Raw genomic sequence first — 18337 nt, forward strand, 5'->3', positions numbered from 1 at the left:
AAAGCTTCGATTTCGCCAACAGCAACAATCTTATGCTTTTCAGAGACGCTTTCTGCGTGTAAATTCTATTCAGCTGAAAATTTGATCAGCAGCACTCTCTCTCTCTCTCTCTCTCTCTCTCTCTCTGGTTTTTGGTGTTTACAGCAGCCGGTTTCTTAATTTCTGATTTTTCGTTTTTATAATTATTTTTATTTCTTTCTACCGGAAGCAAAAAAAAAAAAAAAATCACTTATTTTATATATTTATTTTGGGAAATAATTTTATTTGTTTTATACTTTTGGGCGCCATGTGGAAAAAAATAAAATTAATCACTTATTTTACATATTTCCTTTTATTTGCGTTTTGGCCCCTCTATTTTCTGTTTTTTATGTAATGGCTCTGTCGTGAAAACCCGAGGATTTATAGTTTGAGATACAAGCATATGCGCGTGCAAGCACGCTTCCTCTTGTTTGGCCCTTGAGAAAAAGAAGAAATTACCTTTATTAGGCGTCGATAAAATATATTTTATAGAAATTTATCTATATGGATTATTTTTCACATTGGAGTTTAGATCGACTTTTTATAATTACTTGAACGAGAGTTGTTAATGAAATCTTAAACTTAACGTTAATGAGTAAGAGCGTTACAAAGTTATTTAAAAAAAAATATTATATTGTCTAAAATAGTACCTCAGCAAGATTGTTAATTAGATAAATTTGTAGATAGCGTTTCGAGAAGAGTATATTCACTTTTTAATTAAAGGAAAACATATTATAAGTTTTTATTATTTTATTAGTAAAATCTCGTAAAAATTACTTTTTTTTTTTTTTTTTGTCAAACTGTAAACACTGATCATTTATAGTAGAATCTCTTTTGTAAATTTAGATTATTAATTTATCAACTAAAATCTTGTAATTGGGACATTAATTAGGTAAACTATATGTGAAAATTTGGCATGTAATACTAAATAATAGAATATTACGAACAACTAGTTGGCAAATTATGTCGACAAATTGTAATTTTAACAATTGATTTGATGATCTTTTTTAAACTATAAGACATATTGTGTTGTTAAATTATATATTAAAATTATGTATAAACAAATTATTATATTCAACTCTCTAACGTGTTATGTTGCAATACTGTAATTTCGACTTGCTAATATTTTTCCGCCGTCCTAAAATTCTGTTATACTATGCTTGGATGAAGAAATTTAAGATTACTAAGGAATTTTAAAATGACGGAAATTGAAATGACGGGATTTTATTTTCTAGAATTTGTGAATTTTCTTGTTTGGTTAACCCTAAGAGAACAATGGAATTAAATACCAAATTTGTTATTTTTAAACTCTCAATCATAGAAATTGGGAAATGACACCTATTTACATAGAATTTAAACTTGTGAATTAGAGGTCTCAAATTCCAAGTTTTTTTTTCCATGCAGAAATTCTAAATTTCTATGTTTAAGAATCCAAACAAGGGAATTGATGCATGTCTATTTATAAATTCTGACTTTTATCCAAATTCCAAGTTTATTTCCCTCATCCAAACATAGTGTTATTCAGCAACTTTATCATATGCACACTTGGAAGGTGTGTCTCAAGACTATTCGAAGGCGCGTGGGGGAAAACTCTCTAGCTTTGAGCCACTTGTCACCTGGCGACTCCAGCATGTTCTTTTTATATCTATCCCCAACAGGTATTTTCCATACTGTAAAACGGTTGGAAGGTAAAAAAAAAACGACTTAAAAGAGGTACAAAAAGAAATTATTTTAAAAAAGCAAAAGAAACAAAATAAGAAAATACAAATTGGAATTTAAATAAAAATATTAATTATTTAAGGCTCGTCTAGAAGTCCTTCAAAAAAAAAATATTTTTAGAACCAATTTTTAATAAATATGCTAAGTAAATTCTGAAGAGTACCTAAAATCTAAACATTTGTTTCTAAAAGTGTTTTTAATAATTTTTAAAATAATTTTAAACAAGCTTTTAATTACCGTAGTGTTTCAAAAAATATAAAAATAAATAAATAAGGAGAGAGGGGCACGGTTTGGTGAAAACAACAAACATCAATTGGTTGACCATTTTATGCTTAAAATATGTGTTGGGACAAAAATGTCCCTCCCTGAATGTGGTTGTCATGTGTGGAGTTTTTATTTATTTTTTTTTTAATTTCAATTTAGTTATTGAAAACAATAACTAAGGCCACTCATGTGTGACAAATTGTCAGTTACTACAATATTGTTTATGGGTTTTGTATAATAACCGTTGGTTGAAATTATTACAAGATTATTGAAATTTTCAGGGACAAAATGGAAATTTGAGTTATGAGGATATTACATTAGATTGAAATTTGTTCATCATATGATATGCTAGTCGATCAATCATTTTAATATGCACCCAATTAAAAAAAAAATATTTGAACAATCGATACAATACACTAAGAAGAGAGAGTAGGTTTAGTTTCACAACGAGCTAGCAATAATGTGGTTCAAATTTGTTTTTAGTAAAAATAAAACCTAAGACCTCTCATTTACAAAGGAAGATGAATACCACTAGATTGTAATATTAAGTAGCAATTAAAACTTATTATTAGTTTCTAAACATAAGTGAAGGGTAGAAACACGTAATTTGTAAATATAATTAGTGCAAAAAAAAAGTTAGAGAGTTGCTAGATCCCATCTCAGTGTCCTATTTTTCAACTCACATTATAATCTCATCAACCATAAAATGTTAAAAATTATAATGCTATTGTCATTCGGTACTCCGATCTGGTAGTATTCTTTTTCACTTAAAAGTGAGAGGTCTTAGGTTCGAATCTCGTAGATGGCGAACTCGATACCAAATTAGGCTGCCCATTGTGTGGCTTAGCCGAACTCTCATTCCCTTAGTGTAAAAAAATATCGATGTACTAAAAAAAAAAAAATTAAAATGCTACTATTCTTAAGATAACCTTTAATATGATATTCCCCACATGCTATTGTTCCTAAAAAATTAAAACACCTACAATTATTCATAAAAGTTGGCTTTGCATAAGCTTGCAACAAGTAATTAAATTAAATTGTGAAAAAGAAAAACCAATGGGGATATGAAGTTAGAATGACATTAAAAGATATTTCTCTCTCCTTCTTAATGTAAATATATCGTTACATTAGAAGAAAAAAAAATTCCAATACCATTAGCAAATTTAGAGTCATGATGCATTTACATATATAATATAAAACCATGCCACAAATATGAAAGGACCCACATAATGGGTTGGGAGCATTTACATAAATTATCCACAAAATACCATCTTATGGTCTTCTTGTTAATTTCGTTATCACAAACGCAAGTTTTTTTTTTAATTCATACTTATGCATAGTGCTTGCTTTTAAAGTGAAGTTTTTAAATTTTATATATATAAAAAGCCATTATTTTAATTAGTTAACCTCATTGCTATAGGGAAAGCCCCATACAATATATATCAATTATCATTTTTTCGCAAAAGCACTTCTAGCTGCGAGAAAGATTTAGATGAAACGTGTTCACCGCTTTCATAAGTTCCTGAACTATTAAAACAAAACTATGTGTAAATCGTTTTTTGTATGAGTTTATATTAATGACGTGAAACGTCACAGTAAATAGAATTGTTTTTTAAAAGTCTTTCACTCAATAAATATTATTTTATTATTATTAAACAATATTTAAATAATAACGCTATTCTTAGCACATTATTATACCCCCATCTTGTACCACCTTATATAAGAGAGACTTTTGATAGAAAACTTGTTTCTTTTGTGCCAAGAATTAGCACTAGACATGATAACTTGAATTTACAAGAGAATTTTTCATTCACAGCAAATTATGACACGTTATCACTTAACCAAAAATTTGACAGAAAACTTAACAGAAATATTAAAGTGTCAGAAAATTAAAATTTAGGTATAAAAATGAGACGAGAAAAATTAAAAGTAACAAAGTGCGAATTCACGATACTTAAAAGTAATAAAATGAGAATTATTATAATAATAATAAATTAATTACTCATATCTAAAACCCAAGGTAGAAAACTCTCCAACAGTATCCTTTTCGGATTCTTTTTATGAGAATCTTGGAGATCCATAAATCATATATGTTCATCATATATCGTACGGTTATTTTTTTGTCAACTACTGTTTGTATTTAATTTTTAATAAAAATATTTAAAATCATTTCTGATCACATAATATACGATGAACGAATATAATACATAAATTTCCGAAATACTCACAAATGAAATCCAGCGAAGATTCGGATTCAAAAACTCCACTGTGAAGAATGAAAGTCACGAAATACAGGAGGGCAGCAGGCGTGAAGGGCCCACACTAAAGCAGCAGGCGTTCTTTTTCTTCCTAGAGAATTTTGGTTCGACTTATCCAATTACCCGATGATTGCACTTTCAGTTTCAGATCACCAAAAACTCATCATCGTGTTTGGCATAAAAAAATAAAAAAAAAATAAAAAAAAAAGAAGAAAAAGAAGCTAGAAGTGCTTCTAAATTCAAAAAAACACTTACATTTTTATTAAAAATTTCAATGTGATTTTAATAAAGTGCTTCTAAGCAAAAATACTTTTGAAGAAGCTGTAGTTTGATTGATGTGCATACAAGTTATTCTTTTTATGATTCTATCATGTTGTTTATGAAGATGTATCAAATTGTCATTTGCAACTAGTTGCATGTAAAGAGTTGGATAATCTTACGTAACGTAAAGTAGTGGAGTTTAATGATAATAATCCAGTTCGAAACAAATATCAGCCAAAAGAAAACTCCTAATTAACAGAAAATCCAAACGGAAATCAGTAAGCAGTAAGGGCATGTGATTTTGCAGATATTTTCGTCACAGTAACAGAATATTTGTGAGAATAAAGACTTGAGCTCCAGGACAATTTTTAGGGGCCCTTCAAGCCGTACATATCCATATTATTTTTAACAGGTAATGAGATAAAGACCAGACTCATTAATAGATCGTGTTGTTTCATGTCGATTAATGAGTCATGCAAGAAATTACTATGCCTAATCTTTAGACCTAACAAACAAGTTATGTTTGTATTATTTACGTGTTATACTCGTTATCTCACGAGTGACCTGATAATAACCCGATTCGTTAACATGTTAACTTGTAGGTTGTGCAGGAAATTGTCAAGCCTCCTGCTAATGAGAAGCATGTCTTTCTCTTTCTTTGTATAGTTGGTAGAACAAGGTTTTTGGAATATACTCCTTGCTAATTATGAAAGAATATGCTTGGATTTGTGCTCTTTAATTTGACCATCCAAACACCAAACAGCAGCATAAATAAATAAAAAAAAGCATTTTAGTATTACAAATGTAAAAAACGACTGTTTTGTACTCATCATCGAAAAGTTATGATATGGTATTAAAACATGGTCACATGATATAATAGCAACCTGTCATTTGCTATAATACAAAAGAATAGAAGTTTATAGTTTGAATGCATTTTTTTTTTAACAAATGATATTATGTACATTAAAAGGAATGAGTGGGCTTAGCCTTATAATGGACTAGTAATAATGTGGTTCAAATTCGCTTTGGCGAGAGTCAAATCTAAAACCTCTCACTTACAAGTGAAGAAAAATATCACTAGACTGTAGTACTAGTAGCTTGAATCCCTTCTTAATCAACCTAGTTTTTTCTCTACTTCAATTTGTATGTCCAAATCAACCTCATTTTATGTAGACCTTATAATATCTTATGCTTGAAGACGACCTGAGGTTAACCAAGTTGGCTAGCCAGTATACTCGAATCCTTTTCTCTTCGTCTGGATTAATTTAGGATAGACTCCTGTTTTGTTTTCTTTTCTTCAATACAACAATATTGTGGAGCAGAGACCTAAGTAAGACACAAAACTTACCAATTATAATTAGATATCGAACTTGTCATATATGAGTTGAACCTAAAATCTCTCTACAAAATTACATGATCCAATGAAGAAAGTAGTCCTAAAGGTGACCAATTTGGTCCAGGTGAAAATTTTTCAATGTGCGAGAATACAGCACAATGCATTAAGTGTCATAATATAAGTGGTTGAAAATTTTTATTTTCAAGTATCAACCACTTGTATTATGATATCTAGTCTACCAAACCGTATTTCCGGCACACTGAAAAATCTCTCAGTCCAGTTTCTACATATTTTTTTAATTAATGGTACATGCAGTGGTTCATTTCCTGTATGTACACACTGATATCATATACATTTGATTATATAGCAAGAGATTAAAAATCTAAATTCCCCACAAATCATTTTAACCTGATGGGAACTCACTTGGGAGCTCATTCGAACTGATCACGCAACAACTCGTACTTCCTGAGCTCAGCCATGGAGAGGGACGGAGAAAGCTCCGGTGAGACCTAAGGCAGTAGGAGAAGGCGGTCAGGCAATGATTCAGAAACGAGCTTTAGAGCAGCACTTTGTTTAGTAAAACACAGAACTATTCACATTTCCCTCAATCACAGTGAAGAGCAATTGCCATACCTTGATAAAATCATCATATTCAACAATAACCGAGTCCGACTGGTCATCTGTGCAAGAAGAATCTGAATCCGAACTCAAAAGCCTACACGAAACATAATGTCAGCACCAGAAAGAGAGCATGAAATACCATCAATACATGAGCATTCCTTTATCTAGCTAAGTTTATTGTCATAAAAGTTTATACCTATATCGAGTGTCGATAAAAAATGTCCAAAATGTTTTTGACAACACAAGGTCCTACATCGAGCACTCGAAGCTTTTATATCTTAGTGTATGAAATCCTGGGTCTCTCAACTCGTCTGTTAACTGGTTTTTGGGTGGATTCCAAATATAACGGAAATAAAGCATAAACGCACTTGCGCTCTTAATTACCATTTAACACCCCAAACATCAGATAGCATTATGTAGAAAAAGATATGTAGGCTAAAAAATATATTTGTTATTGATACGTGAATGTGGAAAAAAATGGAAGAGAATGCAAATGGAAGAGAATGCTTTTTTTCTCATTATCTTTCTCTACAAGATTACAAGGATATATATACATGATACAAGTGTGTAGGTAGGACAAGGTAGCCGTCCTAGTGTGTAGGTAGGACAAGGTAGGACGGCTGTAGGACGACTTGACGGCTGTAGGACGGCTAGTGTGTAGGTAAGACAAGGTAGGACGGCTGTAGGTAGGACAAGGTAGGACGGCTGTAGGACGACTTGACGGCTGTAGGACGGCTAGTGTGTAGGTAGGACAAGGTAGGACGGCTGTAGGACGGCTAGTGAATAATATTATATACAATTACACAAGGACTCCAACCATATTCCTTATTTGTCTAACACTCCCCCTCAAGTTGGAGAGTGAATGTCAAGAACTCCCAACTTGCGTAACATACCCGAAAACTTTTCTTTCCCAAGAGGTTTGGTAAACAAGTCTGTCAACTGTTGTGCCGTACCCACATGCTTGGTCTCTATTGTGCCATCTATAATCTTATCTCGTATAAAGTGACAATCCATCTCAATGTGACGAGTTCGTTCATGAAAAACAGGATTGGCAGCTATATGTAACGCTGCTTGATTATCACAAAATAAAATGGAAGGACCATCCAAAGGAATGTTCAAATCCTTCAACAAAAAACGAAGCCAAACTATCTCGCAACAAGCACCTGCCATGGCCCTATATTCCGCCTCTGCTGAAGAGAGCGAAACGGTTTTCTATCGTTTCGTCCGCCAAGAAATCAAAGAACCGTCCAAGAATACACAATACCCAGTAGTCGAACGGCGAGTGATAGGGCAACCTGCCCAATCAGAATCACAAAACGCAGTTAACTTGGTCTGGTTGTCAGAACGAAATAATAAACCTTGACCTGGAGTAGCCTTCAAATAACGAACAATACGAAGCGCAGCATCCATATGAGATATCCTTGGCTCGTGCATAAAACGGCTTAGAACATGCATAGAATAGGTGATATCCGGCCGAGTGATAGTGAGATATATTAACCGACCTACTAATCGTCGATACTTTTCAGGATCCTTGAGAAGTTCTCCTTTATCAGATAATTTTGTGTCATCCATAGGAAAAGCAATGGGTCGTGCTCCCAAAAAACCATAGTCCTTGAGAATCTCTAATGCATACTTGCGTTGAGAAATATAAATCCCTTGTTTGGAACGAGAAACCTCAATATCCAAAAAATATTTTAAATCACCAAGGTCTTTTATCCGAAAATGATCACGGAGAAAAGACTTCAGAGAATTAATGGCACTAGCATCATTGCCTGTAATCACAATATCATCCACATAAATGAGCAAAGCTATGAAAGAAATACCAGACTTTTTAGTGAACAATGAATAGTCAGCTTTGGATTGTTGAAAACCGGCAGAAATGATGGCACTAGTGAATTTGGCAAACCATTGGCGAGAAGCCTGCTTAAGACCATAAAGTGACTTATGAAGGCGACACACAAGATTCTCCCCCTGTCGCCGAAGACCAGGAAGATGAGACATATAGATTTCTTCATGTAAGTCACCATGTAAGAAAGCATTATTAACATCAAGCTGATGAAGAGACCAAGACTGACTAGCAGCAAGAGCAAGAAGACAACGCACCGTAATCATCTTAGCAGTAGGAGAAAAAGTGTCATGATAATCAATACCTTCAGCCTGAGTGAAGCCTTTAGCAACCAAACGAGCTTTGTAGCGGTCAATAGAGCCGTCGGAATTGTGCTTGAGTTTGTACACCCACTTACAACCAATGGGAATTTTGCCAGGGGGCAAGGAAGTTAAAGTCCAAGTACCATTAGCATGTAAAGCTTGAAGCTCCTCAGTCATAGCACGTTGCCAATTGGGGTCAGTGGCAGCCTCGGCAAAGGAGGAAGGCTCTACAGTCCGACAGAGTTAATGTAAGAAAAATGCCTGGGAGAGTAACGGTGATAAGAGAGAAAATTACAAAGTGGATATCGCGTACCTTGTGTAGAACCGGGTTGCGAAGTCGAAGATGGGTGGGATGGCAGAATCACCTGCGAGCAAACGTAGTCTTTTAAATAGGATGGAGGTTTATGGGCACGGGAAGAGGTGCGGGGAAGGGGAGGATTGGTAGGTAGTGGGGGGGTAGGGATGTCCGTGGGTAAAGGGGCATGGGGAGGAACGGGTAATGGGGCAACAAGGGAATCTGTGGGAGGCGTGGAAGGGGATGAAGGTGGAGGAGGGTGAGGCGTCGGGGCAGGAAGGGGTGGGTTATATGTAAAGTCCAGAGGGGGTGGGATGGGTAGGGTAGGCGAAGAGGATGGGATAGGAGGGTGAGAAACGGCATAAGGGAAAGTAGTTTCGTGAAAGATGACGTCTCGACTAGTGAAAATGCGGTGATTGTCAAGATCGTAAAGGGTATAGGCCTTTTGTCCATGAGGATAACCGAGAAAAATGCAACGATGAGCCCGAGGGGAAAATTTGGTGGTGGGAGTGACAGAGGTGGCATATGCCAGACAACCAAAGACGCGGAAGTGGTCATAAGATGGGGTTTGCGAAAAGAGAACCTCAAATGGGGATTTATGATGGAGAAGACGGGTAGGGAGACGATTGATGAGATAAGTAGCGGTAATAACACATTCCCCCCAAAACTTGATAGGAAGATAGGATTGAAAACAAAGGGCGCGAGCGGTTTCAAGAAGATGACGATATTTTCTTTCAACAACGCCATTTTGTTGGGGGGTATAAACACAAGAAGTTTGTAAAAGCACCCCATGATCAGAGAAAAAACTACGAAGAGATAAAAATTCACCACCATTGTCAGTACGAATGCATTGGATGGTAGTGCGGAATTGGGTAGTGACATAAGCAAAAAAATCCTTAATTAATTGTTGAGTGTCGGATTTATGTTTCATGAGGAAGACCCACGTAAAACGAGAAAAATCATCCACAATGGTTAAGAAATAATGAGCACCAGAAAGAGAAGATTGACGATTCGGGCCCCAAATATCACAATGAATTAAAGCAAAAGGGAAAGTTGATGAAATTGAACTCAAAAGAAAAGGTTGACGAGTTTGTTTTGCCAACGGACAAACATCACAAATGTGACTAGAATCAAAAGGACAATTAAGAGAGCTAGATGCTAAAGCTTGCAAACGAGTGGAGGAGGGGTGACCAAGACGCCTATGCCAGAGGGAGGAGGGGATGGTAATGATGTTGCAGAGAGGTTGATGGGTGGGGAGAGAAGAGGTAAGGGCCACAAGGTAATACAGATCGCCACGTCGCTCACCCACACCAATCATCGCCTTTGAAACCAAGTCCTGCAAAACACACCAAGAAGGAAAGAAGGTTATGGAACACGATAATCCATCTGTAAGTTTACCAACCGATAAAAGGTCCACTCGGAAATTAGGGACACATAAAACATCCTTCAAAGTAACTGATGAATTTAAAGGAAGAATGCCGGTAAAAGTAATGGGAGCGGAAGCACCACTAGGCAAAGAAACAGGCGGCAAATGTGAAGGAGAACGATTAACCAAACATGAGGCGGAAGAAGTAATATGATCCGTAGCACCATTGTCAAGAATCCATTGACCATGACGAGAGGTGACAGGTAACAAACCTTGGGCAAAATCAGTAGTGAGCACAACATTGGCCTGAGGAGAGGTGGTGGTGTCACGTAGAGTAGCTAGAACACGGGAGTGCTGCTCGGCAGAGAGGTCAGGCATGGTAAGTTGCAAGTCATGCAAAGTGGGCTGGGCCCCGTGCACTTGGTGGGTCGCTGGAGTAGAAGAGGAGGCGGGGGCCTGGGTGCCTTGCACGTGATGGGCCTGGGTGAAATTATGGGGCCGAGAAGCAGAAAATCGTGGATGCCGGGGAGGACTGGAAGGTGCATGGCTGCGGGAAGAACTGGAAGCAGTGGCACGGCGCGGTGGTCGCCACGGTTGGCCATGGAGGGGATGGCCAACGGGATAGCCATGAAGTTTATGGCAGGTGTCTCGGGTATGATAATCAAAATTGCAGTAGGTGCAGTGGAGGGGAGGACGAGCAGAGGAGGGACGGGACGGGCCACGAACAGCCATGGCAGCAGGTTGATCGACAGAGCGGAGGACGCTCAGGGAGCGTTGTTTTTCAGCTTGAGACACCGAGGAACAGGCCTGACGAACAGTGGGGAGGGGATTCATTAAAAGAATCTGGTCACGAACAGCAGCAAAGGATTCGTTGAGGCCCATTAAAAATTGCATGAGTTGTTGACGGTCATGCTTGGCGTTGCAAGAGCACGTGCAGCCATCATTATAAGAAGCAAGCTCATCCCAGAGAGCTTTCAGGCGAGTAAAATAGGCGGAGATAGAAGAAGAACCTTGAGAAATTGTAGCAAGTTCCCGGTTGAGTTGGAAGATGCGTGGAGCATTACTCTGAGAGAAGCGTTCGCGAAGATCATCCCATACAGCTTGGACAGAGGTGGAAAAAAGCACAGATTCTTGAAGGTCAGGTTCCAAGGAATGCAGAAGCCAAGAGAGAATCATGTCATTGCAACGACGCCAAGCCGCGTGAGCATCAGGGTCGGAGGAGGAAGAAGGTTCTTGGATATCGCCAGTGATGAAACCAAGTTTATTCTTGGCACTCAAGGAAAGCTGCATGCCACGGGCCCAGGATGTGTAGTTATCACCATTCAACTTCTTGGATACAAGGACAAGATTCGGGTGGTCGGAATGATGAAGGGAAAAAACACCATCGGAAGAAGAAGAGTCAGCCATGGGAACGGCAGAGAAAGCTGCCGAAAAAAAAATTAGTGCTAGGGTTATAAACCTGCTCTGTATACCATGTAGAAAAAGGTATGTAGGCTAAAAAATATATTTGTTATTGATACGTGAATGTGGAAAAAAATGGAAGAGAATGCAAATGGAAGAGAATGTTTTTTTTCTCATTATCTTTCTCTACAAGATTACAAGGATATATATACATGATACAAGTGTGTAGGTAGGACAAGGTAGCCGTCCTAGTGTGTAGGTAGGACAAGGTAGGACGGCTGTAGGACGGCTAGTGTGTAGGTAGGACAAGGTAGGACGGCTGTAGGACGACTTGACGGCTGTAGGATGGCTAGTGTGTAGGTAGGACAAGGTAGGACGGCTGTAGGACGGCTAGTGAATAATATTATATACAATTACACAAGGACTCCAACCATATTCCTTATTTGTCTAACACATTAACATGTAGCAAGAATTTTAGTTTATCAGAACTAAATATCCAGTGTTTGGTGCTGACTTGACTAGACTAACCCTGCGCTTTGCTGCATTAAACCAAGCGTCTGTACACAAGGCATACATATCTGCACCAGTGAAGTTCGGGGCACATCTCTTGGCTATTGAGTAAAGTGGTACATCTTTATGTAACTTAAACTTTCGGGTAAGTGCTTTGAGGACCCTAGAAGAGATGGCATTAAAAAATGTGAAGAAAAAAAAAGCTTCAGCACACATTTGACATCCGTAATTTGATTATTCTCTTAAACGAAGTACGCATTATGAAACCGAAATTGTGAGAATACTAACCGTTCTCTGTAAGATGCTTCAGAGTTTACTCCAACATAAAGCAGTTTATCAAATCGTCCAGACCGTAGAAGTGCTGGATCAATCGAAAATTTTCTATGAGATTACTACTTCACTGCTTGCTGATTCTAGCAGTAAAGCTCTTTATTACCTCCCACATAAAGGAGAAAACTCTAAGAAAGGATAAAATACTGAACCGAAGTTAGTCTTGTCGCTAAATTACCTTTGGTGTACCTAGGGCTGATGCTTTCCTTTTCTTTGAACGCTCCAATGCCTTTGTCAAGTTTTCTTTCCCCAGAAACTGAGGTGCAACTTCAGAGGACTTACTATCAGATTCCACATAAGATCTGAGAGATCCATCTGATTCCTCCGACTTAACAGTGTTCATCGGAACATTGCCTCTGGAAATCAACTTAGCACCAGCATCAGCAATCAAGGCACAAATATCTCTAGGCATGAAACCAGATGTCTGCTTCACTATATCCTTTATAAACTCCTCTGAACCAGTCTGCAAAACAACAATCCGATCCATCAAAGTCACCAGTTATGATCAGGAAAAAAATTAAAACGAATACCATGTGGGGTATCCTTATGTAGCAGATATTATAACAACTTCCACAAAACCAAGATTAAATCATAGTTATAAGATACAAAATACTTGTTCAGCCACATCCTAGTGGCTTAAGTTTTCAGGAATAGCTTATGGTTAGTTATGTTTCTATAAACAAAACCACACACGAAAGGTACATAAACAACACATTTGCTCACATACGTTAGAAAAGAGTTCAGAAGCCTTCTGCAAAGACTGTGACACCATTTTCACCCCTTGTTCTTCAGTCAAAGGACCCATACTTATTTCATGGCTAAAGCAGCTTCTAATAGTTGGTGGTAGACCTTTGGAACTGTCAGCAGCTGCAATTAACAGCACCCGACGCCTTCCTATCTTCCCTGCATCCTGCACATGCCCCAGTATGATTTAGGTTACTAAGATTAAAATCGATCAATGGACACGCACACAAAATAAATATGTAAAGAGTACTACATGTTCATTCTTCAACTACTGATCATTCGTGTAATCAATATTACTAGGTTTCTATAAGTATCCCTAAACCAAGATAAGTGGAACTACAACATTTGCATCTTACAATATCACCATTATGTTTTCCTTCGGAATCCATGTCTCCATCATCAGAAATTGGCTCAGTGAAATCCTTGATAAGTGAAGCCATTTCAGAAGTTATTCCAACTTGATCACTTGGCGAACCTTCTTGAGAGCCCAAATTCCAGAAAACATCAAAATGCCGGAGGATAAGTATTGCTGGCGAGTATCTGATAGCGTAATTGGCATAAGTGGGGGAAAAAAAGAGGGTACAACAATATAAAGAAGGAAATAATCTACAATAACATTGATACAGTGCTGACAAACAAGGAAAGAATAGCATGGACTGGTTTCTCATAAAAGTTTTAGTGAGACAGCAATTAACAATAACACTGGTAACATAGACATTTAAAAAGAATGGATATGACTGCCTGCCTTGTCAAGTATATGTGACAGTACTAAAGCTAAGTAACTGGCAAATATTCCGAGATCTAAACACTTTGCTACCTCACCTTTGAGCGGTATTCAAGGTTTGAGCTAGTGAAACAGACATCCTTTTTTCAGATGATGCCATTAGATTGTGACAGCTATATTCAACTACATGCAGGCCCAATCGACGAGCAATGTATCTAACAACTGTTCTCTTACCACATCCTGCAGCAAGTGAATCAGTACTCAATAACACTACACACTTGTGCACATGAAAAATATATCTTAACCTATGTCGCAGTTGCACCGACAACGGTTAGTATCAGATACCTGTACCCCCATGATACAGTCCGATACGTATTGGATACTCCATTTGGAGTATTGTTGACTTTAGGATACTTCTCAGATACTCCGAGAATACGGTCAAGATACTCCTAAGATATTGCTCTTGAATTAAGTTAGGAATTTGGGTTGTTCTTGTGAGGTTGGTAAACTCACTAGGACATTTGGAGATGGATGTAGAGCCATTAGACAAGGTTAATCATTTTGGTCCTGGGAGAGGCGGCAACCATTCTCCAGAACCAAAAAGAACGAGCAGTGTTTTATTTTGTTAGATACCTATCAACTCCAAAGTAGTTATGTAGTGCCAAATCTATCAGTTCTTGACGGTCTTTGTATTCAACGAATGAATTGCCTTTAATAGAGTAAAGTGTTCCACATTACGGTATCTTCACGAAAGCAGCTCTCAAATGTGAAGTATATCTCGGCAACTGAGCCTGAGGCTCCAACTGTAGTCCAACTACAGAAGCCTCAACGTCCTTCCCACTCACTTCATCATCCACTTTCTCTCCAAAATAAGATGCCAGAATCTCTTCCCCTCTATGAACGAGTGATTTGAAGCACAATGTGTGCAAGTCAAGGTTAAATGCTAATAGCGGTGATATATAGGCAACTTCCCGCTTCAACGACATTCGATCATTTTCAGGAAATGCACAACAAGGCAAAACAAGCATTGCGTGAGAAAACTCGGACAAGGATTGTTCAATCTTTGCAGCGAAGTCACAGTTGTTCGGAGGATCCAGAACAATGGCCTGAGCTGTTCTTTGTATGTTTGTCTCCACATTTTTCACAATCACCTTGTGTATTCAAAAGCCAGCCAAACCAGAAAACAACAAGGAATACTGCTATAAATTACTAGCTCAAAAGAAATTTCTAGTATAATCTTAAACCGGAAAAATCTAACTATGAATTTCAATTCTTTCCAAAATCGAAGTTCGATAACTTTAGTTTTATCTGTGCAATTTAATTGGATTCAACATTCTATAAAATCACATTATGTATTCAAAATCAATAAATTTCTATTATAATTCATTCGAAAATCAAAATTTCGATAACTTCAATCTTCAGCTGTGCAATTTGAGCTCGGATTCAAGTGTAAATTCTTGTCCTTTCATCAATTTTCTCGCCAGCCAAACAGAAAGCAGCAAAATTTATATAAATCAACATTGAAATAATTACCAGCGAGCAGGCGGTGATGGAGAGCCGTTTGAGGGCAGGAGTGGAAAGCCCGACCAAAGCAGAGTCGTCGAGAGAGGCCAATTTCGGGCTGTCCTTGGACAGCCGGAGAATCCCCCGCGGCAACTGAAAGCTCGTCGCCGCGTCACCATAGCCGCTGCCGTCGACGCGGTGGCCTTCACTCAGTACGGAATTGATGAGATTTTTGGTGGAAGTTAGCACCAGTGGGTTCCTCCTCCTCCTCTCCACCATTGGAATGGAGCCTATAGATACACATATAGATACATTCCAGGTGCAGACTGTATATAATTATATACAGAAATAGCGCGAAATCGATGAAGCTCTTCAGCCGCTTCTGCTCTGCGTCTGCGTTCGGTGACGCAGTAGTATAACCGTTTTAACGTCAGCTGTTTCTTTTTTTTTTTGAATTGGAATTTGAATGGGCTTTGTTGCTAATTGGGCTTGTACCAAATTTTCAAAACGCGATTTCGGTTTACGGATTAGGAAATAATAAACACTGTTGAAAAGTCTCAGACACAGTCTCAATATCTGTTATGTTGAAAAGTCTCAGACACAGTCTCAATGTCTTTGGCAATGAATGCCCACAAAACTAAAGTCATCTGCATGGGCAAAGTTTTCAATGCCCATGCTGAATGAAAGTGTCAGATGGACGTTTTAAATTTCAAGATGCATTAACTGCATCAGTTCGAGTTGCTCTATAAATAGAGCACTCCGCATGTAACAGAATATAGATGAAGAAGAAAAACAAGAGAGAAATATCAATAACATCATATATTCCTCTGCCTTTTATTATCTGTCTATGCTATAGTTTTTTGTGGCATTTTACATCTACCTTGCACCTACCACTTAAAAGGTTATCTCTCAAACTTTAACCCTTTTATAACACGTTATCAGCACGAGTCTCTAAATATATTTATTCTCTCATCTCTCTTCGCCGAACGAACGAAAGAAAAAAAATGTTTCCTTTAAGGTTTTTACTGTTCATCTTCTTCCTCTGCCTCAACTGCGCCGTGTACCCTCGCAACGAGTTGTTTGCTCCATGCTTGCTCATAGTTCTCCAACTAACGATTACATACATCTTTGATTACTTGTTTGGTGTAGAGATTGATTACTAACCTAGTATTTATTTGTGTTAATTCTACTGCAATCCAAGATGGTGCGATACAATCGCCCATCTTGAACTGCAAATTTAATCTTACTGCGATCCAAGACGGTGCGGTATCATCGCCTATCTTGGACTGCAGATTTAATTTTACTGCAATTTTTAGGTGGAGCGGTATAATCGCACACCCTACCCTGCATATTTGAATTTACCTGCTGTTTAATTTCATTGCAATTTTTATGTGGTGCTGTATAATCGCCCACGCTGCTCTGCATATTTAAATTTCCTGTTACTTGAGTGATGCGGAATAATCGCCCATTCTATATTACATTATTTCAATGAGAATGGTGCGGTACAATCGCCCTCCTCATTCACTCTGAAAATCTCGAGCCAGAAGTTTCGAGTGCTTATCATTTTGGCCTGAAGATCAAAATGAAAAATTTGTAAGAACCAGAAGTTCTAACATCATATTCCTCCAGGAATACATATTATTGCAAGTTCTTACACATCTCATTTTCTTTCAGAAAAGAAAATGGCGAACTTGACGAAGCTTGAATTTGCTGCCCTGGATATTACCGGGAAGAATTACCTGACTTGGGTACTGGATACCAAGATCCATCTGGAAGCAGGGAATCTTGGAGATACCATCAGGGAAGAGAGCAACTCATCCTCTCAAGATCGGGCAAAGGCCATGATTTTCATTCGCCGCCATCTTGATGAGGCGCTAAAGAGCGAGTACTTAACGGTTGAAGATCCGTTAGCTCTCTAGAATGCCTTGAGAAGCAGATACAATCACCAGACAACGGTGATTCTTCCAAGGGCCCGCTATGAGTGGACTCATCTGAGGATTCAAGACTTCAAGTCAGTGGCAGAATACAATTCTGCATTGTTCAGAATTACCTCTCAGATGAAGCTCTGTGGGGATATTATTACTGAGGAGCATATGCTGGAAAAGACTCTCAGCACATTTCATGCCTCCAACGTGCTCCTGCAGCAGCAGTATAGAGAGCGAGGCTACACTGAGTACAACCAGCTGATATCTGTGCTCTTAGTAGCTGAACAGAATGATGAGCTCCTGATGAAAAACCATCATTCCTGACCTACTGGATCTGCACCATTCCCAGAAGTGAATGCTGCTTCCCTCGGAGTGAATGCCACATCCTCTGGTGGTGATAATCATAAACGAGGACGTGGTCACAAGCGAGGTCGATGGAATAGGAAGGGCAAGAATCATGGAGTTCAGTTTCATAACCAGGTTCCCAGGAATAATTCAGGCCCGAGCTTCAAAAATGTGAATCGCCACAAAGGCAAAGCTCATATGAACAATGCTCCTAGAAACTCTGAAGGAGCCTGCCATAGGTGTGGTGGCAATGGGCATTGGGCGAGTACTTGTCGTACCCCAAAACATCTAGTGGATCTGTATCAAGCCTCCCTCAAGGAGAAGGGTGTCGAGACTAACTTTCTCGACAAGGCTAGACCAATGGATATACCTGATCCAGTGTTTGACTTATCAGGGCAGTTGAACACAACTCATCTAGATGTTTCAGACTATATTGTAGAAAGGGGAAATGAAGTATATCGGTCCGATTGAATCATTAATGTACTTTTATTATGCTGAACTTGTAGTATTTTAGATTAAATAAAAAAAGTGGCATGTAAATTTTCTTGTTATAACTTGCTTTTAATTCT

General features: G+C 38.0%; 1 protein-coding gene across 2 annotated transcripts; it reads right to left on the minus strand.

Annotated features, from left to right (window-relative positions):
* Positions 1-5898: 5898 nt before the first annotated feature.
* LOC125478067 (peroxisome biogenesis protein 6-like) lies at positions 5899-15908 on the minus strand. Of its 2 annotated transcripts, XR_007258891.1 has the most exons (6): positions 15529-15908; positions 13255-13437; positions 12706-12990; positions 12486-12558; positions 6490-6571; positions 5899-6365 (listed from the first exon to the last, which is right to left on the minus strand). XR_007258891.1 is itself a non-coding variant. In XM_048585823.1 (5 exons), exons 1-4 carry the CDS (start codon positions 15775-15777, stop codon positions 12511-12513), a joined length of 765 nt encoding a protein of 254 aa, XP_048441780.1. In that variant the 5' UTR covers positions 15778-15908; the 3' UTR covers positions 12049-12360; positions 12486-12510. The 2 variants fall into 2 exon arrangements, 1 of the variants encoding a protein (XP_048441780.1); XM_048585823.1 differs by lacking the exons at positions 5899-6365; positions 6490-6571 and adding an exon at positions 12049-12360.
* Positions 15909-18337: the final 2429 nt, after the last annotated feature.

This window comes from the organism of the source record quoted next, unplaced genomic scaffold (genome assembly GCF_019419815.1).
Source record: "Pyrus x bretschneideri cultivar Hongxiangsu unplaced genomic scaffold, Pyrus_bretschneideri_v1 Contig23, whole genome shotgun sequence".
In the NCBI taxonomy this organism is placed as follows: Eukaryota; Viridiplantae; Streptophyta; class Magnoliopsida; order Rosales; family Rosaceae; genus Pyrus; species Pyrus x bretschneideri.